Below are 26,144 nucleotides of genomic sequence, written 5' to 3'. Positions count from 1 at the left end.
GGAGGTTATGGATAATAGTTGTTATTGATTTTGATTCAGAAAAGAACCCACTAATCATATGATGCTAATAAAGTAAACTTCTTATCCAATTCAGTATTCATTAATGTTTATTTATTATCTTCAGTGGGCAATATTCCTAACAATCTCCCACTTTGAACAAAGAAGATAAGGCACTTTTCTTAGGCCATTTAATTCTTAGCCACCGTACAATAGATGGCTTAGATGTTTGTGTTGTCACGAAGACTCTTGCTTGTAACTGCTGAATTATTAATAAAAGTTGAAACGTTCATTCATTCTTCATTGTTTGTTTTAAGCTTTATGATAAACTATAGTCTTTAGTCCTTAAGCAAACCTAACAACAAATGAAGAGTCAAATATAGATTTGCATGAACAAACTCTTCATGGTTTGCTCAAAACAGTATATTCACAGTCTAAGGATCAAAGGGCTATTGATCTCAGTATGATTGGTAGGAGAATCTATGATGTCTGGTTATGGGACATTGAGAGTTCGAGACTCTATAGTTCTTCCTAGCTATCTTATGAAGGTACTGAATTGACCAGTGCACTTGTAGAGACATTAAGCTAAACTTGGAAAAGGTTTGTGAACTTTTGAGTCCAAGTATGTTTGCTCAAGCTTTGTTCATCTGGATCCATGAGGTCACTGTCACAAGTCATTTCGAGTAGGATTAGTCAAACAAGAAGCTAAGTCAAAACAAGAACAAGACAAGTTTTACGAAAATTGTCAAAATGGTATTTTTGTCTTTTTGGACATAGGACGAAATGAATGTCAATAAATTAGTTTTTTTTGACATTGTCATATGATGAAAATGAATTAAACCACATGGCCAAGTTAAAGAATTTGGGCCTTGAGGATTAATTTCATTTCATGGAATTTTACTTGAAAATTCTTAATGGGCTTTTCTTATGTTGTCATGAACAAATGAAGAAAAATCTATATGCATCTTCTAGAAGGCTTGCACGTCCAAACCCAAGGAAGAGAGACCAAATTTTGTGCATTGATGTATGAAGATACTTGCCAAAAGAAAAAGAGGAGACAAATTTCCCCTACGAGGAAAGAAAGTGGGCGGCATACACAAGGCAAGAGAGAAGCAAAACGAAAGAGGAAACAAATCCAAGGATTTGCATACAAGCCTTGGCTGTGTGGCATAAGAGGAAAAGAGGGAATATTTGCTCATGAATATGTGATATTCTATAGAAGAGAAAACTACCTTTATGAAGATAATCCTTCTCCTATAAATAGGTCCCTCATTCTCATTGTTTCTCATCCCACACAATTAAGAGATTGAGAGCTTCTCTCTCGAGACATTGTGGCCGCCCACTTCTCTCTCTCTCTCTCTCTAACTCTTTCCAATTTTATTTTGGCACATAGGTCCACGTTTGACCTAGCCTTTATTTTAGCTCTTCGACTCTAAGACTTGTTCTTGAGTCCTTGTGTTTAAAAGCGCCCATACACTAATTCCTTCTTACCTCGAGTGATTTATGTGATAGAAACTTTCGTGGTTACTCGAGTTCCCGAAGAACGAAGAAAGACGAACTGCATGGGGAGACGAGCGATTCAACCTCCACAAGCTTTTCAATGATCAAGCTTCATAAAGGTTAGTAAACGCGTAAGATCTTAGATAGTTTTAATAATAACATGTGCTTGCTCATTGTCTAGGTTAGTGAAATCGTTTTACTTGTTTAAAAGAAAATTTTTATTTTCCGCCGCTTGCTCGAAGTGTTAAATCTTTTCTTAACCCTACCTCAATTCAAACAAATGGTATCAGAGCTATGGTCAAAGATAAGAATGTACATGTGATTAAAACTATGAGCTTGAAGATCGTTTTCGAAAGATTACTCGTTTTTTTGACAAGTTAGGATTGTTACCTTAGATTTTTTTTAAATTTATTGCTCATGTCATTAAATTAAAAATCATGTTGATTTTCTATGATCTTGGGATGTTATTAAAACACATTAGAATAAATTCTAAAAGTTTTTAATTTTTTATAATGAAAAAACGTGTTTTTAAAGTTTGAGAAATTTCGGGTAATTTTGTGAGTAGTTATATTGTGTTGCTAGTTTCGTTTATTTACTCGTTTCGTTTTACGTTTGTTGTTATTTACTTTTATACTATGTTATTACCATGTTAATAAAAAAACATATAAAATCTTTATCAACTCTCTAAAATATTCTGTTGCACTCGATTCTTTTGCACTCAAATCCAAACTTTAATTATTTCCAGTTTTCTTCGAGCTCGAGAAAAACCCACAGTAAAAGTTGCATAACTCTCTGCTCAAAATTTGAAATTTAATGTTTCTTGAATCAAATTAAAGGTCTCTTTGTTCTCTTTCAAATGAAATTTAGTTTAGGTCAAAAGGATGTCAGAGCCGCAAGTTATGCAGATTTTACTCCGAGGTGTTCAGCTGCTCTGAAAGTCCAGTTTTTTAGAATTCCGGATTTCGGATCCCCCTCCACGAGTTATAGAACTCTAATAAGAAAATTTCCTTGAGAAAAATTGTTTTTCATTAGATAATAAACATAATGTGAAAGATTAATTTTTTTTTTTATTTTTGAAAAATTTACTTAAATTGAAATTTTTACAAAACTAGTTTGAATTTTGAAAAACCGTTTTCACTTTCAAACTTGAAAATATTTTGTCATCCAAATCAAATAAGTTTTCAAAATGTTTTCAAAACTATATCTATATCACATATGTTTTAAATCTATATGATCTTGAAATTTGAGTGGGACATCTCCTCGTAGACGAGCCGAAAAATAAATATGTGTAATCTCAAAATTTCAAGTGTTCGAGTGAGTTGAAGTTCACACTTCCCTCATGCACTTTCCCGAATAGAAAATTGGAAAATGTTCGAGTATGTACCTGTTGTCAATGGTGCCCACAAGAAGAGTAGTAGTGTCTATTTATGTACATTTGATGTCATATAGTCTTACGAAGACCCTTGCTTGTAATTGCTTATTCATTTAATAATAAAGTTGAAACGTTCATTCATTCTTTCTTTGTTTGAAGCTTTATGATAAAACCTTAGTCTTTTAGTCCATAAACGAACTTAACAACTTACGAAGAGACAAATGTAGATTTGCATGAACAAACTCTTCGTAGTTTGCTTAAAACGATATATTCGCAATCTTAGGGTCAAAGGACTGGATTGCTGTTAAGCATCTTCGAAGAACTAGGAACTTGATGCTTACATACTCAGGTACTGACCTGACTATGACGGGATATACCGACTCCGATTTTCAAGCGGATAAGGATTCCAAGAAATCCACTTCAGGATCTGTGTTCATCCTTAATGGTGGAGCTGTTGTGTGGAGAAGTATTAAGCAATCTTGCATTGCTGACTCCACAATGGAAGCAGAATATGTGGCTGCTTGTGAAGCATCCAAAGAGGCTGTATGGCTTAGAAAATTCCTTAAGTATTTGGAAGTTGTTCCAAACGTCGACGAGCCCATGACCCTTTATTGTGATAATAGTGGGGCTGTCGCTAACTCAAAGGAACCTCGAAGCCATAAGCACTCTAAGCATTTTGAGAGGAAATACCATTTGATTCGAGAGATCGCGCAGCGCGGAGACGTGGAGGTGAAGTAGATCTCTGGCAGATCCATTCACCATGACCCTAGCGAACATGGTCTTCGACCAACTTCGAGAGGGATTAGGCATGTAGGACTACTCACATCTTCTTTGAGTCAAGTGGGAGTTTGTTGTCAATGGTGCCCACAAGAAGAGTAGTAGTGTCTATTTATGTACATTTGATGTCATATAGTCTTACGAAGACTCTTGCTTGTAATTGCTTATTCATTTAATAATAAAGTTGAAACGTTCATTCATTCTTTCTTTGTTTAAAGCTTTATGATAAAACCTTAGTCTTTTAGTCCATAAACAAACTTAACAACTTACGAAGAGACAAATGTAGATTTGCATGAACAAACTCTTCGTAGTTTACTTAAAACGATATATTCGCAATCTTAGGGTCAAAGGACTATTGACCTCAGTACGATTGTTAGAAGAATCTATGATGTCTGGTTATGAGGCATTGAGAGTTGGGGACTCTATATTTCTTCTAGGTATCTTCCGAAGGTACTGAATTGACCAGTGCACTTCTAGAGACAATATAAGAACAAACCATTTAACCTCTTATGTCTCGAAGTCACTATGTATGAATTGCATCATGCTTACCTTAATCCTGAAATGAGACATGCCATTTCACACCTTAGTATTCTCATTTGAGAAAGTCAAAGTTCGGACTCACTATGTGATTCCGAACAAGGCCTATTGGTGAAGTACTAAGTTGTGAGTCTGCCATGAGTAACTTTATGAAGTTCTCATAGATATGGAATTCATGTACAAGATTGCTGAAATGCAATGTATGTCACCTCATGCTTTGTTCCTTGGAGTGTGAATAAATGAACTGGCCAGTGTCCAAATTGAGTCCTGACACTTTTGGATGAAACAATGTGACTTGTTAGCTCCTCGTCAATACATTGTTTCTAGCTTATTCACAAGCGACAAAGGAGTTGAGGAAATAACAGCTAGAAGGGTAAAATGGTAATTTAGTAAATCCCGACTAGCTGATGACATTCATGAAGGGTAAACATAGATAATATTCAGTGGATCCGCTCATTATAATTAGGTCAAATTCTTGAGTAGAAAACAAATTCATTTGAACCGAGAGATTTTCAGTGTCAGCTCTTTAGTGGAGTCAGTTGGCATTAAGCTAAACTTGGAAAAGGTTTGTGAACTTTTGAGTGCAAGTGTTTAGCTCAAGCTTTGTTCATTTGGGTCCATGAGGTCACTGTCACGAATCACATCGATAGGAATAGTTAAACAGGAAGCTAAGTCAAAACAAGAACGAAAATAGTCAAAAGGGTATTTTTGTCTTTTGAGACAAAGGATGAAATGAATGTCAATAAATTTTTTGACAAGTTCATTTGATGACTTAATGTCACTCGGCCATAACTTGATTATTTGGCCTTGTGAATTAATTTCATTTCATAAGAATTTTATTGAAAATTCTTAATGGGCTTTTCTCATGTTGTCATGAACAAATGAAGAAGCTTCTAGAAGCTCCTTCTAGATGAGAATAGGCGCCCATAATACCCAAGGAAAGAGAGTTTATTTTGTGCATAAATGTATCAAGATACTTGCCAAAAGAAAAAAGAGGAAACAAATTTCCTCCAAGAAGAAAGTGGGAATCGGCCAAGTGAGAGACAAGGCAAGGCCTTGAACAAAATAGGAAACAAATCAAGGCTTCTAGAAACCATGTGTTGGCCGAGTGTCTCCAAGGGAAAAAGAGGAAATTGCTCATGAATATATGATATTCTATAGAAGAGAAAACTACCTTATTGAAGGTGAGACCTCTCCTATAAATAGGAGCCTCATTTCCTCACTTTTCATTCATCCATGTTTAAGAGATTTGATAGACTCTCTCTCTAGAACTTGGCCGAAAATCCTCTCTCTCTCTCTCTCTAGTTTATTTTCGATTTTTTCTTGTCTTGGCACCTAGGTCCTCATTCGACCTAGTGTTTAGCTCTGCGACTTCGAGACTCGTTCTTAAGTCGTAGCGTTTAAAAGTGCCCACTCACTGATTCCTTCTTTTCGAGTGATTTAGTGATAGAAACTTTCGTGGTTGCTCGAGGTGCCGAGGAAAGGAAGAGAGACGTGCTGCGAGGGGAGATGAGCGTTGCAAACTTTCCAAAAGCTTCTTCAAAGTTCAAGCTTCAAGAAAGGTTAGTAAACATCTTAGCTTATAATAGTTTTTAATTACATGTACTTGCTTCTTTGTCTAGGTTAGTAAAAACTGTTTTTACTTGAAAAGAAATTTTTTAAAATTCCGCCGCTTCCCGAAGCGTTTAATCTTTTTCTTAAACCCTAGATCAATTCCAACAGTACCTTGTTCCTTTATGCACTAACACTGAACATGAAGATCTAGGATTCCTTTCTAGAAGTCCACTCTATTTCTTTAAGTACTAGGAAAACATGTTTCAGAAATGTATTAGAGACGATGTGCCAACTATAAAAACTAAGTGGGAGGGTTATACTTGTTCTTTACAACCCACGATCCCCAACACCAATGAAAAGTGTAATTGTTTCCAAACTAAGACTCACCCTCGTGGCCCTCTCTTAAATGAGAGTACTCAATGGCGCTTTGCTCTGATCATTGCTCAATGAGCTACGTCCGAGAGTGAGACAATGAGACAAGGCCTCCCCTCGGTGGATTGTTTGCTCCGATGAGATTGTGAGGTGCTATATCTAAGCATCTATGACTAGTATGCTCCAGCAGCAACATTGTGACATTGAGACAGCCACCGACATGCTCTATAATCTCCATGAGATGTTTTGAGGGCAAGGGCGTCAGGCTAGACAACAAGCAGTCATACAGTTTATGAACTGTCGCATGAAGGCTGACACTCATGTCAGGGACCATATGATGCTGATCATCGGTTATCTGAATGAGATGGAAATCCTAGGATCTGAGATTGACGGGGAGACCAAAATAGATATGATCTTGGAAACTCTCCCTGAGTTTTTTGATACCTTCAAGCCGAACTACTCCATGAACAAGCTAGAGTACACTGTTACCGAGCTTATGAAGGAGCTTCACACTGCTGAAGGTTGGACTAAGGGTAAGACAAATCAAGGAGAGACACGTGATACCGAGCACGAAGTCTCCGCCTCTGGATCTAAGAAGAGACCTCACACCGCTGAGAAGAACAACCGTCCTGCCTATCTAAAAGCAAAGGAACATAGTATTGTACTAATTACGGAAGCATGCTTAGTAGCTGAAAATGTATCAACGTGGATTCTTGACTCCGCTGCTACTAACCATATTTGTTGTTCCTTGACTGGTTTCTAGAAAACCAAAAGCTTAATGGAAGGCGACTTCTGCTTCAAATGGGGTGATGGGAGCCTGGGTCTGCGAAGGCTTTGGGATCTGTGATGCTGTCTTTCGAAGAACGCACTTTAAACTTGAATAATGTTTATTTCGTTCCTTCCTTTTGGATGAACTTAATATCTGTTGCTCGTCTTCATGAGCAAGATTATTGTTTAAAGCTCATTAAGAATGGAATTCGTATTTCATTTCCTTATACTTCTTTTGTCATTGATGCCTGTATGAAGAATGTTCTTTTCTACATCTATCCCACTCAACCTTCTCTATCAGACACCGAAATAGATAATGATCTAGTTAGGGAGCCAAAGATGATCAAACTTTCTGATTCCTCTGATCTAATAAAATCAACATATCTCTGGCACTTAAGACTTGGTCATATCAGTCTAGACAGGATTAAGAGACTTGTGAGGGACGGTCCACTGCAAGCCTCTACAATAGGTTCACTACCTACTTGTAAATCTTGCATAGAAGGAAAAATGACAAAGCGACCTTTCTCCGATAAGGGTCGAAGAGTCACTGAGTTGCTGGAACTTGTACATTCTGATGTTTGTGGTCTGCTCAGTCAACTGGCACGTGGTGGATACGAATACTTCGTTACCTTCACTGATGATTACTCAAGATATTGTTTTGTCTATTTGCTCAAACACAAATCCGAGACGTTTAACGTATTTAAGGTCTTTAGGGCTTTAGTGGAAAAGCAAACTGGCAAACTGATCGAAACTGTTTACAATGGTGCCCACAAGAAGAGTAGTAGTGTCTATTTATGTACATTTGATGTCATATAGTCTTACGAAGACTCTTGTTTGTAATTGCTTATTCATTAATAAAGTTGAAACGTTCTTTCATTCTTTCTTTGTTTGAAGCTTTATGATAAAACCTTAGTCTTTTAGTCCATAAACAAACTTAACAACTTACGAAGAGAAAAATGTAGATTTGCATGAACAAACTCTTCATAGTTTGCTTAAAACGATATATTCGCAATCTTAGGGTCAAAGGACTATTGACCTCAGTATGATTGTTAGAAGAATCTATGATGTCTGGTTATGAGGCATTGAGAGTTGGGGACTCTATAGTTCTTCTAGGTATCTTCCGAAGGTACTGAATTGACCAGTGCACTTCTAGAGACAATATAAGAACAAACCATTTAACCTCTTATGTCTCGAAGTCACTATGTATGAATTGCATCATGCTTACCTTAATCCTGAAATGAGACATGCCATTTCACACCTTAGTATTCTCATTTGAGAAAGTCAAAGTTCGGACTCACTATGTGATTCCGAACAAGGCCTATTGGTGAAGTACTAAGTTGTGAGTCTGTCATGAGTAACTTTGTGAAGTTCTCATAGATATGGAATTCATGTACAAGATTGCTGAAATGCAATGTATGTCACCTCATGCTTTGTTCCTTGGAGTGTGAATAAATGAACTGGCCAGTGTCCAAATTGAGTCCTGACTCTTTTGGATGAAACAATGTGACTTGTTAGCTCCTCGTCAATACATTGTTTCTAACTTATTCACAAGCGACAAAGGAGTTGAGGAAATAACAGCTAGAAGGGTAAAATGGTAATTTAGTAAATCCCGACTAGCTGATGACATTCATGAAGGGTAAACATAGATAATATTCAGTAGATCCGCTCATTATAATTAGGTCGAATTCTTGAGTAGAAAACAAATTCAGTGTCAGCTCTTTAGTGGAGTCAGTTGGCATTAAGCTAAACTTGGAAAAGGTTTGTGAACTTTTGAGTCCAAGTGTTTAGCTCAAGCTTTGTTCATTTGGGTCCATGAGGTCACTGTCACGAATCACATCGATAGGAATAGTTAAACTGGAAGCTAAGTCAAAACAAGAACGAAAACAGTCAAAAGGGTATTTTTGTCTTTTGAGACATATGATGAAATGAATGTCAATAAATTTTTTGACAAGTTCATTTGATGACTTAATGTCACTCGGCCATAACTTGATTATTGGGCCTTGTGAATTAATTTCATTTCATAAGAATTTTATTGAAAATTCTTAATGGGCTTTTCTCATGTTGTCATGAACAAATGAAGAAGCTTCTAGAAGCTCCTTCTAGATGAGAATGGGCGCCCAAATACCTAAGAGAAAGAGAGTTTATTTTGTGCATAAATGTATTTAGATACTTGCCAAAAGAAAAAGTGGGAATCGGCCAAGTGAGAGACAAGGCAAGGCCTTGAACAAAATTGGAAACAAATCAAGGCTTCTAGAAGCCTTGAGTTGGCCGAGTGTCTCAAAGGGAAAAAAAAAGGAAATTGCTCATGAATATGTGATATTCTATAGAAGAGGAAACTACCTTATTGAAGGTGAGACCTCTCCTATAAATAGGAGCCTCATTTCCTCACATTTCATTCATCCAAGTTTAAGAGATTTGAGAGACTCTCTCTCTAGAACTTGTGGCCGAAATCCTCTCTCTCTCTCTCTAGTTTATTTTCGATTTTTCTTGTCTTGGCACCTAGGTCCTCACTCGACCTAGTGTTTAGCTCTGCGACTTCGAGACTCGTTCTTAAGTCGTAGTGTTTAAAAGTTCCCACTCACTGATTCCTTCTTTTCGAGTGATTTAGTGATAGAAACTTTCGTGGTTGCTCGAGGTGCCGAGGAAAGAAAGAGAGACGTGCTGCGAGGGGAGACGAGCGTTGCAAACTTTCCACAAGCTTCTTCAATGTTCAAGCTTCAAGAAAGGTTAGTAAACTTCTAGCTCATATTGGTTTTTAATTACATGTACTTGCACTTGTCTAGGTTAGTAAAAACTGTTTTACTTGTAAAAGAAAATTTTTAAAATTCCGCCGCTTACCGAAGCATTAATTATTTTCTTAAACCCTAGATCGATTCCAACAAAAACCCTTCGATCCGACTGGAGGAAACCTCAGCTCAAGACTTTCGAGTTCACATCCAGGCTCGGGTACGGCCTCCGGCCCTGGGTGGAACCACCCGATGCTTTAAATCATTCTTCATTTTCATGTGACAACATTTTGGTGCTAGAAGAAGGGGCCTTCCCGAGTTGCACAGCCCGAAATTCCTTCTATTCATCTTTTTCTTTTCTTATGATAACTCGGCTTTCTCAGACTTGAGAAAAGATGAGTAATTAACCCATGCATTCCTAATAACGCTACTGGGACCAAAAAATATTTCTAGCGCTCCCAAGCGCATGATGACGAAGAGTCGCTCCCTGAAGAGAGCTCGACCCGCTCACCATCTATGTCTCCATATAGCCGGGACGACTGCATCATGGAGTTGGAAGAGAATATCCACCGACTTAAGGCAAAGAATGCGAGGTACCACAACCGCCTGGCTGCAAAACGACCTACGCATAACACAGTTATCCCCAATGGGGATCCCGAGAATCTCAATGAGGGAAGTCGCGACCGCGACCCAGATTACGAGGGCACTGATAATTTGGAGGATATCGAGACTTCTCTCACAAAGGAAAGGGAACTCCCCGCCGTGAATGAAGCCGGTCCTTCGGATCCATCATTCGAGACAAGGGATGCACCTCCAGCCTCCCAAGAGGGAAACTCCAGATGTTCGGCCCATGACCGACTTGGTCAAAGGGAGAATGTTGCGGAAAGTCAGGGCATGTAAAGAGCGCGTCGTTTTAGATGAAGCCTGCACCTCCATGCAGCAAGCATGGATCTTAGGGATCAGCTTACTGCCCAATGCAACGAGCGTGGCGATGACCTAAGAGAGCGACTAAGCTCTCGGCCAAACATCTCCTCGATAACCCCAACTAACGGGAACCGCCGGAAGGGTCAAGGGTCCAATGAGAGGCAACAAGTGACTCCTGCCGAATAGGGAGTTACTCCGACTACCGGTCTCATTGTGGTGACAAGGATCCACAATCTTCGAAATGAAGTACGAGATCTCCGAGAGTATGGAGTAGGCGGAAGCGCCTATGGGGTCGTCGAGGAGAATTTCTCGCCTTTCACGGCCCAGATACTGGCTGAGGTATGCACGGAAAATTTCAAACTCCCGAACCTCACTCCCTATGATTGGAAAACGGATCCCACTGACCATATCCAGCATTATGAAACCTGGATGACAATGCAGGGTGTTGCTCCCGGCGTCATGTGCCAAGGTTTTAGTCTTACACTCGCCGGACACCGCTTCGAGTGGTTCAAGAACTTAAGGCCGGAAAGCATCCAATCGTTCAAAGACCTGAAGGATATGTTCCTGGAACGTTTCTGTACGTCTATGGTCCAAACGAAGACCAAGATGTATTTGTGGTCGATCTGGCAAGAGAGTTGCGAGACACTTAGGCGATACCTCGTCCCATTCACTAAAGAATCAAATAAGGTCGACTGCTTTGCGATGGTAACGCATTTTGCGCCATCATTGAAGGCTTGTGCACAAGTGACTTCCTCAACTCCATTGTCGGCCGTGTCCCTGTTACCATGGACAAGTTAATGACTCGAGCCAAGACCTTCATGGGAGTAAGATTACCTCGACGGTTGCAAGAGCAACGATCAAAGCTCTCGTCGTCAAGACGAACCTAGCCACAAGGAAGGCGACTCTCGCAAAAGGTGAAATAAGGGGTGTCAGGCTTCTAATAGCCAACCCCTTGTGCCCCAAAAACCGCGACGTGCGGAAGATTTTAAGGGTTACTCATCGTCACACTGTTGAACACAATGCCGGATTGAATCCTGGCTTTGGCACGTGGCAAGTTCACCACTCCGGCTCCAATGAAGAAAGATCCCGTAACTCGGTACCGGTCCAGATATTGCAAGTTCCATTAGGAATACGGTCACCTAGCCTTGGAATGCTACAATCTCAAAAGGAAAATCAAGTCTCTGATCCAACGGGGTGAGCTAAAAGAGTTCATGTTGCGCATGATTAGCACTGCGGGCCCCACATCAAGCAGACCACAATCTAGCAAAGGAGGAGGAGCAACTGCTACTGGCGACCGAGCCACAGCTACTGCTGCGACCAATCCATAGCTTCATGTCGTAACCACCATACCGGGTGGTCCACAAGGTGGAGACTCAGCCCGACAAGAAGACGCCGCTATGCACATCAACCTCATCTACGAGGAACCTCCGTCCGTGCCTCAAGAGACGATGTACTTCACCAATGAAGAGGCCAAGCGAGTTGTGCATCCAGACAATGACGCGATAGTTCTCAAAGCAAAGGTGGCTAATAACCTGGTGAAGAGGGTTCTCATCGACAACGACAGTGCCACCAACATAATCTTCAAGACCACGCTAGAGCGCATGAAGCTCGGGGGGCTACGCCCAACTCCGACCCAAACACCCTTATTTGGGTTCATTGGGGAGAGAGTCATGACAGAAGGCATCATCGATCTAAGAGGTATAAAGCCTGACTGGTCGGATTGCTGCACTGACGCGCTTTGTGTCAAAAGCAGCTGACAAGTGTCAAACATTCTTCAGAGCTCTAAAGAAGACGAATGGCTTTGAGTGGACCGATGACTGCGAAAAGGCATTCCAAGAGATGAAGGCCTACTTCGGGTCCCCACCATTCCTCTCCAAACCAAAAGGGGCGAGGTGCTATACATATACCTCACCGTCTCCCAAAGATCCGTAAGCACCGTTCATATTTGTGATGAAGATAAGGTCCAATGGCCGATCTACTACGTGAGCAAGGCCTTACTTGATGCAGAGACCCGCTACACCGAGATAGAGTAACTTTCACTAGCTCTCGTGAAGGCAGTTAAAAAGTTGCGCCCATATTTCCAAGCTCACCCTATCGCGGTGCGAATTGAGTACTCGATCAGTAAAGTTCTTCGAAAGGGAACATCGACTTGCATGGCGATCTGGTCCCAAGAATTGAGCGAGTACGGGATCGAGTTCCACCCAAGAGCGGCTATAAAGGGTCAGGCCTTAGCCGATTTTGTCGCAGAATTGTCCTACACTCCCGATATGGGAAGAGTGGAAAATGACTCAACCAACGACGTGATGGTACGAAAGAGAAAGGTTGACCCAACGGGTCCCATCTGGGAATTGCACATAGGAGGAGCATCTAATGCTCGGGGGCTTGCGCCAGAATCATACTAACTAACCCCGATGGGGAAGAGTTACAGTACGCCTTCCACTACGGTTTCCAGACCTCCAACAATGAGGTCGAGTATGAAGCCCTTATCATAGGGATAGAGCTAGCACAAAAGCTCGGCACCAAAAACCTGTGAATACGGTGCGACTCACAGTTGATCGTAAATCAGGGTAAAGGTGATTATACCGCCAATGAGCCCAACATGGTCGCCAACCTGGCAAAGATAAACTCCAAACTCGATGCCTTCTCTTGGTTCGAGATTCTCCAAAGACAACAGAATTCGGAGGCTGACGCTCTTGCTCGCGTCGGATCTGGCATCGATGAATATGGATTAGGGACTATCCCAATCCAATTTCTCCCACGACCATCATTCTCATGAGACGAAGTTGGAACAATAGAGGATACATCTCAGCCAACTTGGATGAGCCCGATTATCGAATTTCTATGAAGAGAAGAACTCCTTGAAGACCGTAAGGAAGCCGATAAATTGAGAGTAATAGCATCCAAGTACACGCTTCGAGATGACATACTCTACTAGCGAGGTTACTCAACGCCGCTGCTCCGATGCCTCAATAGCGTCGAGTCGACCAAGAGCCTTCGCAAAATACACGAAGGCATCTACGAGAACAACGCTGCTGGGATATCCCTTGCGCTCAAAGCACATAAACAAGGCTATTTTTGGCTTACCATGAAGAAAGGTGCATGTGAATGGGCGAGGCGCTGTGACAAGTGCTAGCGCTTCTTCGAAATCCCAAGACAGTCATCGACTCCACTGAGCAGCATCATCGTTCCATGACCCTTTGCTAAATGGGGCATGGACATCATTGCCAAGCTCCCGAGGGCGCCAAGACAATACGAATACACCATCATCGCCATTGACTACTTCACCAAATGGGTGGAAACCGAGCCGCTTTCTGAAATCACCGAGGCAAATACGATGAACTTCGTCTTGAAGAACATGATCTACCGGCATGCCATCCCTGCCTCGATTACGACCGACAATGGCACACAATTCGACAATGCACGAATAAGAGATATCTTCGATCAACTAAACATCAATAACACGTTCTCCTCGCCATGTCATCCATAGGCCAACAGCCAAGTGGAAGCAGTCAACGAGACTATTAAAAACAATCTAAAAAAGAAGCTCAAAGACAAGAAAGGCGCCTGGGCCGAAGAGCTACCATTCGTCCTGTGGGCTTATCGAACGACCGCACGGAATGCCACTGGGGAAACTCCATTCTCCTTCGCATACGAGATTGAAGCTGTGGTGCCAGTCGAAATAGAGATCCCCACATTCCGAGTTGAGACTTTGAACTAGGAAAATAATGATGAGGCCATGCACCTAGAGTTAGACTTTATCGACAAAAAGAGGTCAGAGGCACTTACCCTCCTGGCTGCACAAAAGCGCAAAGTCGAAAAATACTACAACTCTAAGTTCAAAAGGCGAACCTTTGCTATCAGAAGCCTTGTACTCAGGCAAGTGTTTCAAAATACCCAAGTATAAGGCGCCGACATCCTTGGCCCAAACTGGGAAGGACCCTACAGAATCTGCCAAGTAATACATGACGGGACCTATTACATGGAATACATGGACATGACCCCGATCCGTCACCCGTGGAATGCGGAACACTTGGGGCAATACTATTAGTAGCTAGCACTTCCCCCATTTTATTGCTTTGATTTCCCACATTCAATACGGCCTACGAGCCAATGTTTTAGGATTTTAAATTTTTAGCAATATTTATAAAGTTCGAGGTCTTCCTTTCAAAATCCACTTTATCAAAGTTTTTTTGGTTATCAAGGTATAGCTTGTTAAGCCAAAAACTTGGGGGGCTAGTGACATAAGCAACATAAGAAAATCGTCAAGAAAGTATGCTCCACCAAAACAAAACCTAAGTCTCAACCCGAACACAAACGGGAATAAAGGCTTAAAGTCGCCATACATGGCGTACCCTAAGATGCCTCTGCGACGCACCATAAGACATCCAAGAGATGCAGGCTAAAGACGCCCATGCAACGCACGTTAAGATGCCTACGTGGCGCACCCCGCAAAGGGAACGAGCCAAATCGCTAAGGGGAGGGGAGCTAAATCATGCAAAGGAAGAAGACTTGTCGAAACAATCGACAAGGACGCATACCTACCGAGACACGCCATGGCTAATCGGAATAAGAACGCACGATCAAAATGAGAAGACTTGTTCAAAATATCATATATATATATATATATATATATTTCATATAAAGGGAAACTGCTCCAAAATTCATATAAAAGTAAGGGTTAAGACAAGTGCGCCGAAAAGGGGAAAATCTTAAAAAACAAGTGCTAAGACAAGTGCGTTAAGAAATGAAACTCCTAAGGAATGCAATGCGCTAAACACTTGCACAAAAAACTACTCGCATACAACTTGTTCGTCTCTGCCACTAGGAGGCTCGGCCCCACTAAACGATGGGAATAAAGAGTGTTACCGGCCCGTTCCAGTCCGGTGAAACGAGGACAAGATGACCAACGTTCGACCCAAGGGCCTACCTCGGCCATTGGCCGCCCCTAGGTTATGCTCGGCCAATGGCCAGCCCAAGGGCCTGCCTCCGCAATTAGCTGGCCCTAGGGCATGCTCGGCCAATGGCCAGCCTAGTGGCCTGCCTCGGCCATTGGCCATCCCTAGGGCATGCTCGGCCAATGAACGGCCCTACCTTGGCCATTGGTCGGCCCTAGGGCATGCTCGGCCAATGGTCGGCCTAGGGGCCTGCGTCGACCATTGGTCGGCCTTAGGGCATGCTCGGCCAATGGCTGGCCCAAGGGCCAGTTACGTCTATTGGCCGGCCTTAGGTCCTTCCCTCGGCAGTCGGCCGACCTTGGGTCACCATCGGCCACTGGCCGGCCCGGGTGATCCTCGGCCAATGGCCGAGCCAGACTCACACCCAACTATCAGCCGGCCCAAGCCATAGCCGGTCGATGGCCGACCCTAGCTTTCATACGGCCAATGAGTCTTCAAACCACTCCTTGGTCGCATATAAATATGAGGTGCGATCTCTCGAATCAGGTAATTCGAAATTGAGTATTGAAACACTGTTGAACTCATACTTCACTTGTTTCTCTCAAGTTTTAGCCATCTAAACACTAAACTCCTCTTAACCACCTCAACCGCACTAATGTTCATCGTCGGAGAGGTAAACAGAGGCAACCCCTCTGTTTTCCTTTGATAGCCTCTTGTTTACCCCCTTGCATGTATAACGACGAGTATAATCACCATCACTGCTAGAGAAGACTTGGGATAGTAAGTCTTTTCGACGCTCGAAGCCTTGGGTCGAATCGTTATGGGAGTTAAATCGTTGTCCAAAAATGAGCGTCAACATTTTTGCGCTAGAAAGACGGGATCTCGCGACCTTGACGACACACTCCCTTCCAACTTCCCTTTCTACAATCACTACAACTCTCGAAAGATGAGTCAAATTTAAACTACATCCACGGGCACCGGAGCGATTAGCCTGAGGTATGGCTAGACCAACCAGGCATGGATGGTGCGCTCATTGCTAACCTTCTCGGCTACACCGTCGAGGGTGGTCCCAGCCACGATGACTCTGATCCCGACTATGAGGGGGAGTTGAGAACCGATGAGACAACCCCTAGCCTCGTACGCTCCCGGTTCGAGAGGACAAGGGATGCCACGACCGGGCCGGCCCCACCAACACGCCAATGCTCGCGCTCCCATTCTTAGGGGCCTTCCCCTTGGTTTCAAGAGGTAGCCAAATGCGGCCCCTTGCCGGGGAGAGAGCCGCCCTCGGCAATGATCGGGCCGACAGCCGAGACGTTCACCGCCAGGCACGAAGCGGGGACCTCCGGGAGCACTTAACGGCCCAGAGGAACTCCCGAGGCAAGGTCCTTTGCCAAAGGCTCAACTCCCATAGGGACGCATTGCCTGCCGCTACTCTAGGTCGGCCTCAGGCCAACGTTGAGGACCAAGCGTCCAACGAACGCTGACCGGTGACTCTCGTGGCTCCGGCCGTCAGCCCAGCTAACGGGCTCGACATGGTGACAATGATTCAAAGCCTTCAGAATCAGATCATTGAAATGAGGGAGTCAGGGGGCCAAAGACCCTATGGCGGCATAGAAGAATCCTACTCACCATTCGCCGCTCAGATCCTGGCGCAGTTGTGTGTCGGAAACTTTAAGCTTCCGTCCATTCCTCCATACGATGGGCAGACGGACCCAAACTTCCACAACCAGCACTATGAGACGTGGATTTCCATGCAGGGACAATCTGATGCCACCTTGTGCTAGGAAGCATCCAGTCCTTCTGAGCCCTTCGAGAAGCATTCCTCACTCGATTCGCCACTCTATGGCACATAAGAAGTCAAAGAAGTACGTCCTGTCCATCTGACAAGAGAGAGATGAGATATTAAGACAGTATCTCGGCCGTATCACTGAGGAATCCCAGAAAGTGGAGGGGTTCACTGAGGGAGCTCGCACGAGCGACTTCCTCAAGTCCATAGTCGGAAAAGTCCTAAGGGACATGGCGGAGCTCATGTCGAGAGCCCGCACTTACATGGGGATCGAGGACTACCTCCACGGATGGGATGGCCGGAAAGCTGGGGGACAAGGTGGTCACCGCTGTGACGACCACGACGGGGATCGACCTGACCCTCGATAGTGGAGGAATAAAGGAGGCCAAGCCCCTAACGGTCGCTCTTTCCCCGGGCCGAGGACCTCGCATGTTGACAGCTTCCAAAAATTATCGACATTCACTCCTCTCAACACCTCGCAAGAACAGATCCTAGCTTTCCACCACGACAAGCTGAGAAGCCCCGCTCCTCTTACAAAGGATCCTACAAAGCGGGATCGAAGCAAGTTTTGCGAGTACCACTAGGATCACGGTGTTGTCAATGGTGCCCACAAGAAGAGTTGTAGTCTTTATTTTGAACATTTGATGTAATAAAGTCTCATGAAGACTCTTGCTTGTAATTGCCTACTCATTCATTAATAAAGTTGAAACGTTCATTCAATCTTCCATGTCTGAAGCTTTATGATAAAACCATAGTCTTTTAGTCCATAAACAAACTTAACAACTTACGAAGAGACAAATGTAGATTTGCATGAACAAACTCTTCGTAGTTTGCTTAAAACGATATATTCGCAATCTTAGGGTCAAAGGACTATTGACCTCAGTATGATTGTTAGAAGAATCTATGATGTCTGGTTATGAGGCATTGAGAGTTAGGAACTCTATAGTTCTTCTAGGTATCTTCCGAAGGTACTGAATTGACCAGTGCACTTCTAGAGACAAGATAAGAACAAACCATTTAACCTCTTATGTCTCGAAGTCACTATGTATGAATTGCATCATGCTTACCTTAATCCTGAAATGAGACATGCCATTTCACACCTTAGTATTCTCATTTGAGAAAGTCAAAGTTCGGACTCACTATGTGATTCCGAACAAGGCCTATTGGTGAAGTACTAAGTTGTGAGTCTGTCATGAGTAACTTTGTGAAGTTCTCATAGATATGGAATTCATGTACAAGATTGCTGAAATGCAATGTATGTCACCTCATGCTTTGTTCCTTGGAGTGTGAATAAATGAACTGGCCAGTGTCCAAATTGAGTCTTGACTCTTTTGGATGAAACAATGTGACTTGTTAGCTCCTCGTCAATACATTGTTTCTAACTTATTCACAAGCGACAAAGGAGTTGAGGAAATAACAGCTAGAAGGGTAAAATGGTAATTTAGTAAATCCCGACTAGCTGATGACATTCATGAAGGGTAAACATAGATAATATTCAGTGGATCCGCTCATCATAATTAGGTCGAATTCTTGAGTAGAAAATAAATTCATTTGAACCGAGAGATTTTCAGTGTCAGCTCTTTAGTGGAGTCAGTTGGCATTAAGCTAAACTTGGAAAAGGTTTGTGAACTTTTGAGTCCAAGTGTTTAGCTAAAGCTTTGTTCATTTGGGTCCATGAGGTCACTGTCACGAATCACATCGATAGGAATAGTTAAACTGGAAGCTAAGCCAAAACAAGAACGAAAATAGTTAAAAGGGTATTTTTGTCTTTTGAGACAAAGGATGAAATGAATGTCAATAAATTTTTTGACAAGGTCATTTTGTGACATGTTTCACTCGGCCATGACTTGATCATTGGGCCTTGTGAATTAATTTCATTTCATAAGAATTTTATTTGAAAATTCTAAATGGGCCGTTTCTTATGTTGTCATGAACAAGTGAAGAAAATTCTAGAAGTCTTTTCTAGAAATGTTGGGCGCCCATAATACCCAAGAAAGAGAGAATATTTTGTGCATAAATGTATCAAGATACTTGCCAAAAGAAAAAGAGGAAACAAATTTGCATGAGGATGCTTAAGGGAATTCGGCCAAGTGAGTCAAAGGCAAGGCAAGGAACAAAAAAGGAAACAAATCCAAGCCTTCTAGAAGGCTGCCTTGGCCGAGTGACTCATGAGGAAATAAGGCAATATTTTCTCATGAATATGTGATATTCTATAGAAGAGGAAACTACCTTATTGAAGGTGAGACCTCTCCTATAAATAGGAGCCTCATTTCCTCACAATTCATTCATCCAAGTTTAAGAGATTTGAGAGACTCTCTCTCTAGAACTTGTGGCCGAAATCCTCTCTCTCTCTCTCTAGTTTATTTTCGATTTTTTTCTTGTCTTGGCACCTAGGTCCTCACTCGACCTAGTGTTTAGCTCTGCGACTTCGAGACTCGTTCTCAAGTCGTAGTGTTTAAAAGTGCCCACTCACTGATTCCCTCTTTTCGAGTGATTTAGTGATAGAAACTTTCGTGGTTGCTCGAGGTGCCGAGGAAAGGAAGAGAGACGTGCTGCGAGGGGAGACGAGCGTTGCAACTTTCCAAAAGCTTCTACAAGGTTCAAGCTTCAAGAAAGATTAGTAACTTTAATAGCTCATATTAGTTTTTATTTACATGTACATGCTCTTGTCTAGGTTAGTAAAAACTAGTTTTACTTAAAAAGAAAATTTTTAAAATTCCGCCGCTTAACGAAGCGTTAAACTTTTTCTTAAACCCTAGATCGATTCCAACAAATGGTATCAGAGCTATGGTCAAAGGAATGCATGTGCATGTTTTTAAATTATGAGCTTGAAAATCGTTTTCGAAAGTTTACTAATTTTGTGACAAGTTAGAATTGTAATCTTAGATTTTTTTTAATTTATTGCTCATGCCTTTAAATTAAAAACCATTTTGTTTTTCTATGAGTTTGGGATGATGTTAAAACACATTAGAATCAGTTCTAAAAGTTTTTAATTTTTTATATTGAAAAACGTGTTTTAAAGGTTTGAGAATTTTCGAGTAAATTTTGTGACTAGTTTTATTTTCTTGCTAGTTTCGTTTATTTACTTGAATCGTTTTATGCATGTTGTTTTTTCTTTTATTCTATGTTATTACCCTGCTAATAAAACACAAATAAAAGCTTTAAACAATATCTTAAAACGTTCCGTTACACTCGATTCTTTTTCGCACCTAAAAGGACGAAGCTTTAATTTATTTCTTTTTCTTCGAGCTGGAATGTAAACCCGCATTCAAAGCGGCATAACTCTCTGCTCAGAAATCGAAATTTAATGATTCTTGAATCAAATTAAAGCTCTGTCTGTCCTCTGTCCAATGCCACCGGTTTCGGCTGAAAAGGACATCGGAGCCGCCAGATATGGCGATTTTACTCCGAGGTGCGCGGCTGTCTGAAACTCCAGTTTTTTAGAAATCCGGATTTTCAAACCCCACTACCATGAGTTATAGAACTCGAATGAGAAAATTTTCTTGAGCAAAAATGTTTTTCATATGATTATAAACATGATGTGTAAAGATTAAAAGTTTTGATTTTTGAAAGATTAATTGAAATTGAATTTTTACAAAACTAGTTTGAATTTTGAAAAACCGTTTTCACTTTCAAACTTGAAAATATTTTGTCATCCAAATCAAATAAATTTTCAAAATGTTTTCAAAACTATATCTATATCACATATGTTCAAAATCTATATGCTCTTGAAAATTTGAGTGGGAGGTCTCTTTGTAGACAAAAGCCGAAAAATAAAAAGATGTGTAATCTCAAACTTTCAAGTGTTCGAGTGAGTTGAAGTTCACGCTTCCCTCACGCACTTTCCCGAAATAGAAAATAGGAAAAGATCGAGTATGTCCCTTGTGCCTTTATGCACTAATACTGCTCTGAACATGTCGATCTAGGATTCTCTTCTAGTTGTCCGCTCTGTCGCTCTCTAACTAGGAAATCTGTTTCCGAACTTAAAAGAGTCGATGAACCAACTCCAAAAACTAAGTGGGAGGGTTATATTCGTTGTTTGTAACCCGCGATCCCCAACACTAGTGAAAGATGCAATAACGTGGGACTAAGAGCCGCTCTTGCGACCCTCACTTAAATGTGAGTACTCCAAGGCGTTTTTGCTTCGATCATTGCTCAATGAGCTACGTCCGAGAGTGATGCAATGATGGCAAGGCCTCCCCTTGGGGGATTGTTTTTCAAAGCTGATCTTTTGGACTAAGTGGTTGGTTGCACACTTAGGCTCAATCCCTAGTATCCTTCCTTAAGGCTCTGCGAAAGGATATGAGTGATCAAACCGATTTACAAGGTGGCTAGTCAAAATAGATGTATTGACATCTTGGCTTAGCATTAATGATGTGTCATTTACTTATAAATGGAGATTTTTTGCGGCCTTCTCTTGAGGGAGTAAATTATCGTTTGGTTTATAACACCTTTGGATTTTGCAAAAGTCTTCATGAAACTTAAATCCTAAACCAAAGACTAATCATAAACTTGTTTCAACTTTTATAGGCAATATGTCTCTCAACCCTCTCTCTACAATTCTTTCCTCGAATAAACTCGAAGGCGAAAATTACGTCGACTGGAAACGTAACCTCGACATAGTCCTTACTGTCGACAAGCACAAATGGGTTCTCACCACCCCCTGTCCTCAAACGAATGATGATTCGACGCAAGAGGAGAAAGATGTCCTGGCGGCCTGGCTTCGATCCGATGAGATTGCGAGATGCTACATTTTGGCATCGATGAACAATGTGTTGCAACAACAACATCGTGATTATGAAACTGCCACCGATATGCTCTACAATCTCCATGAGATGTTTGGAGGGCAAGGACGTCAAGCTAGGCAACAAGCGGTCCGACAATTCATGAACTGTCGTATGAAGGCTGGAACTCCCGTTAGAGATCATATGATGCTGATCATTAGCTATCTAAACGAAATGGAGATTCTTGGATCTGAGATTGATGGGGAGACTAAAATAGATATGATCTTGGAAACTCTCCCCAAAACCTTTGATACCTTCAAGTTGAACTATTCCATGAACAAGCTGGAGTACACTGTTACCGAGCTCATGAAGGAACTTCAAACCGCTGAGGCACTCACTAAGAAAAAGAGGGCTCAAGGAGAAGTACATGCTACTGCCTCCACCTCTGGATCTAAGAAGAGACCTCGCAATGCCGAGAAGAAGAACCAACCTAAGGTTCAAACGAAGAAGAAGGCGCCAAAGGCTCCAAAGGTGGACAAGTCTAAAGACAAGTGCCACCACTGTAATGAGCCTGGTCACTGGCGTAGGAACTGTCCCGCCTACCTCAAAACCAAAGCTAAAGGTATTGTACTTGTTACTGAAGCCTGTTTAGTAGCTGATAATGTATCATCGTGGATTATTGACTCCGCTGCTACTAACCATATTTGCTGCTCCTTGACTGGTTTTAGGAAAAGCAAAAGCTTAGAGGATGGCGACTTCTGCTTCAAGTGGGTGATGAGAGCGTGGTGTCTGCGAAGGCTGTGGGATCCGTGACGCTATCTTTTGAAGATCGAACTTTAAATTTGAATAATGTTTATTATGTTCCTTCCTTTGGGAAAAACCTAGTATCTGTTGCTCAGCTTTTCGAGCAAGATTATTATTTAAAGTTTATAAAGAATGGAATTCGTATTTCTTTTTCTAATTCTTTCGTCACTGATGCATGTATGAAGAATGGTCTTTTTTTTACATCTATCCCACTCAACCTTCTCTTTTAGACACCGAAATAGATAACGATCAAATTAGGGAGCCAAAGAGGATCAAACTTTCTGAATCCTCCGATCTAACAAAATCAACATACCTCTGGCACTTAAGACTTGGTCATATCAGTCTAGATAGGATTAAGAGACTTGTGAGGGATGGTCCACTCCAAGCCTCTGCAATAGGCTCACTACCTACTTGTGAATCCTGTATAGAAGGAAAAATGACTAAGCGACCTTTCTCCGATAAGGGTCGAAGAGCCACTGAGTTGCTGGAACTAATACATTCTGATGTATGTGGTCCGCTCAACCAACAGGCACGTGGAGGATACGAATACTTCGTTACCTTCACTGATGATTACTCAAGATATGGGTTTGTCTATTTGCTTAAACACAAATCCGAGACCTTTAACGTATTTAAGGTCTTTAGGGCTTTAGTGGAAAAGCAAACTGGCAAAGTGATCAAAACCCTTCGATCTGATCGAGGTGGTGAGTATATGTCTGGAGAGTTCGATGACTTTCTTAAAGAAGAAGGTATCGCTTCTCAGCTTACCGCACCTGGCACACCTCAACAAAACGGAGTGTCAGAGAGAAGAAACCGAACTCTTATGGAGATGGTTAGATCGATGATGAGTTACTCATCACTCCCGCTTTCCTTTTGGGGATATGCCCTCGAAACAGCCGCCTACATTCTGAACCAAGTTCCGTCTAAAACGGTTCCTGGTACTCCTTATGAGAGATGGACTGGCCGTAAAGTGAATCTTGGCCGCATCCGAATTTGGGGTTGCCCTGCACACGTGCTGAGGCAAAAGACTAGCAAGTTGGCTAGTAGGTCAGAATTGTGCCTGTTTGTAGGATATCCGAAGGAAACCAAAGGTTTTACTTTCTATAGTCCCGAGGACGATAAGACTTTCGTTAGCACGAATGCTCGTTTCCTTGAGGAGGACTTTATGAAGGATGCGAAACCTAGAAGCAAAATTGTGCTTGAAGAAAAGTTGGGTGAGGAAGCTTCTACCTCATCTGTAAGAACTGTTCTTACCCCAACTGAAACACAACCTAACTCATCAGAATCTCGTCAAGTAGTACTTAGACGTAGTGGGAGGGCTACTCAAAAGCCTGACAGGTACATGTCTTATGGAGACTCTCTTGTAGCCGTCTCCGACATAGATGACCCTGTTTCCTATAGCCAAGCGATGGCTTGTTCTGAATCAAACCTTTGGCTTGACGCCATGAAAGTTGAGATGCACTCGATGTATGTCAACAAAGTCTGGAAACTTGTAGACCTTCCTGAAGGGATTAAACCCGTAGGGTGTAAGTGGATATACAAGAAGAAAAGGGGTCCTGATGGGAACGTCGAGACGTTCAAAGCACGACTTGTGGCGAAGGGTTATACCCAACAAGAAGGGATGGACTATGAAGAAACCTTCTCGCCAGTCGCGATGCTTAAATCCATCCGCATACTCCTATCCATAGCTGCAGCTCTCGACTATGAGATCTGGCAAATGGATGTCAAGACAACCTTTCTGAATGGCAATCTTGACGAGCGCATTTACATGGCTCAACCAGACGGTTTCGTGGATAAAGGTCAAGAGACCAAGGTTTGTGAGTTGCTTAAATCCATTTATGGACTAAAGCAAGCATCTAGGTCATGGAATATTATATTCGATGAAACTGTAAAGAGCTTTGGCTTTGAACAGTCAATAGATGAGCCTTGTGTTTACAAGTTAATACACGAAGGCAAAGTTGTGTTTCTGGTACTATATGTCGATGATATACTGCTCATTGGTAATGACGTGGGTAAGTTATCTGAGGTTAAGGTCTGGCTGGCAAAGCAATTCGATATGAAGGATCTAGGAGAAGCTGCATACATTCTGGGAATCCAAATCTTTCGAGATAGGAAAAACCGGACCCTGTCGCTCTCTCGAGCATCTTATATTGATAAGGTGATGGATCACTTCTCGATGCAAGACTGCAAGAGGGGTCAAACACCCTTTAGGCATGGAGTTTCACTCTCTAAGGACCAGTCTCCCAAGACTGCACAAGAGATTGAAGACATGGGGAAAATTCCTTACGCCTCTGCCGTAGGAAGCCTCATGTATGCTATGCTTTGCACCCGACCTGATATATGTTACGCCGTTGGCGTAGTTAGTCGTTTCCAATCCAACCCTGGACCCGAGCACTGGATTGCTGTTAAGCATGTTCTTAAGTATCTTCGAAGAACTAGGAACTTGATGCTTACATACTCAGGTACTGACCTGACTATGACGGGATATACCGACTCCGATTTTCAAGCGGATAAGGATTCCAGGAAATCCACTTCGGGATCTGTGTTCATCCTTAATGGTGGAGCTGTCGTGTGGAGGAGTATTAAGCAATCTTGCATTGCTGACTCAACAATGGAAGCAGAATATGTGGCTGCTTGTGAAGCATCCAAAGAGGCTGTATGGCTTAGAAAGTTCCTTAAGTATTTGGAAATTGTTCCAAACGTCGACGAGCCCATGACCCTTTATTGTGATAATAGTGGGGCTGTCGCTAACTCAAAGGAACCTAGAAGCCATAAGCGCTCTAAGAATATTGAGAGGAAGTACCATTTGATTCGAGAGATCGTGCAGCGCGGAGACGTGGAAGTGAAGAAGATCTCAACGGTGGACAACCTCGCAGATCCATTCACCAAGGCCCTAGCGAACAAGGTCTTCGACCAACATCGTGAGGGATTAGGCATGAAGGACTACACACACCTTCTTTGAGTCAAGTGGGAGTTTGTTGTCAATGGTGCCCACAAGAAGAGTTGTAGTCTTTATTTTGAACATTTGATGTAATAAAGTCTCATGAAGACTCTTGCTTGTAATTGCCTACTCATTCATTAATAAAGTTGAAACGTTCATTCAATCTTCCATGTCTGAAGCTTTATGATAAAACCATAGTCTTTTAGTCCATAAACAAACTTAACAACTTACGAAGAGACAAATGTAGATTTGCATGAACAAACTCTTCGTAGTTTGCTTAAAACGATATATTCGCAATCTTAGGGTCAAAGGACTATTGACCTCAGTATGATTGTTAGAAGAATCTATGATGTCTGGTTATGAGGCATTGAGAGTTAGGAACTCTATAGTTCTTCTAGGTATCTTCCGAAGGTACTGAATTGACCAGTGCACTTCTAGAGACAAGATAAGAACAAACCATTTAACCTCTT

General features: G+C 42.0%; 1 protein-coding gene across 1 annotated transcript in view; it reads left to right on the top strand.

The window, feature by feature from the left end:
- The window catches only part of LOC149389884 (uncharacterized), an 82,487-nt gene extending 69,184 nt beyond the window's left edge, over window positions 1-13,303 (top strand). Inside the window, exon 4 of the mRNA XM_089622753.1 lies at window positions 13,094-13,303. Coding sequence (XP_089478879.1) covers window positions 13,094-13,303 — 210 coding nt within the window. The remainder of the gene's footprint in view (window positions 1-13,093) is intronic.
- The last annotated feature ends 12,841 nt before the right edge of the window (window positions 13,304-26,144 follow it).

This window comes from Urtica dioica, chromosome 8 (genome assembly GCF_054948205.1).
Source record: "Urtica dioica subsp. dioica isolate 48M chromosome 8, U.dioica_male_clone48M_v1_H2, whole genome shotgun sequence".
NCBI lineage: Eukaryota > Viridiplantae > Streptophyta > Magnoliopsida > Rosales > Urticaceae > Urtica > Urtica dioica.
The sequence above is the reverse complement of the archived record's forward strand: the minus strand, read 5'-3'. Positions and strand labels throughout refer to the sequence as shown.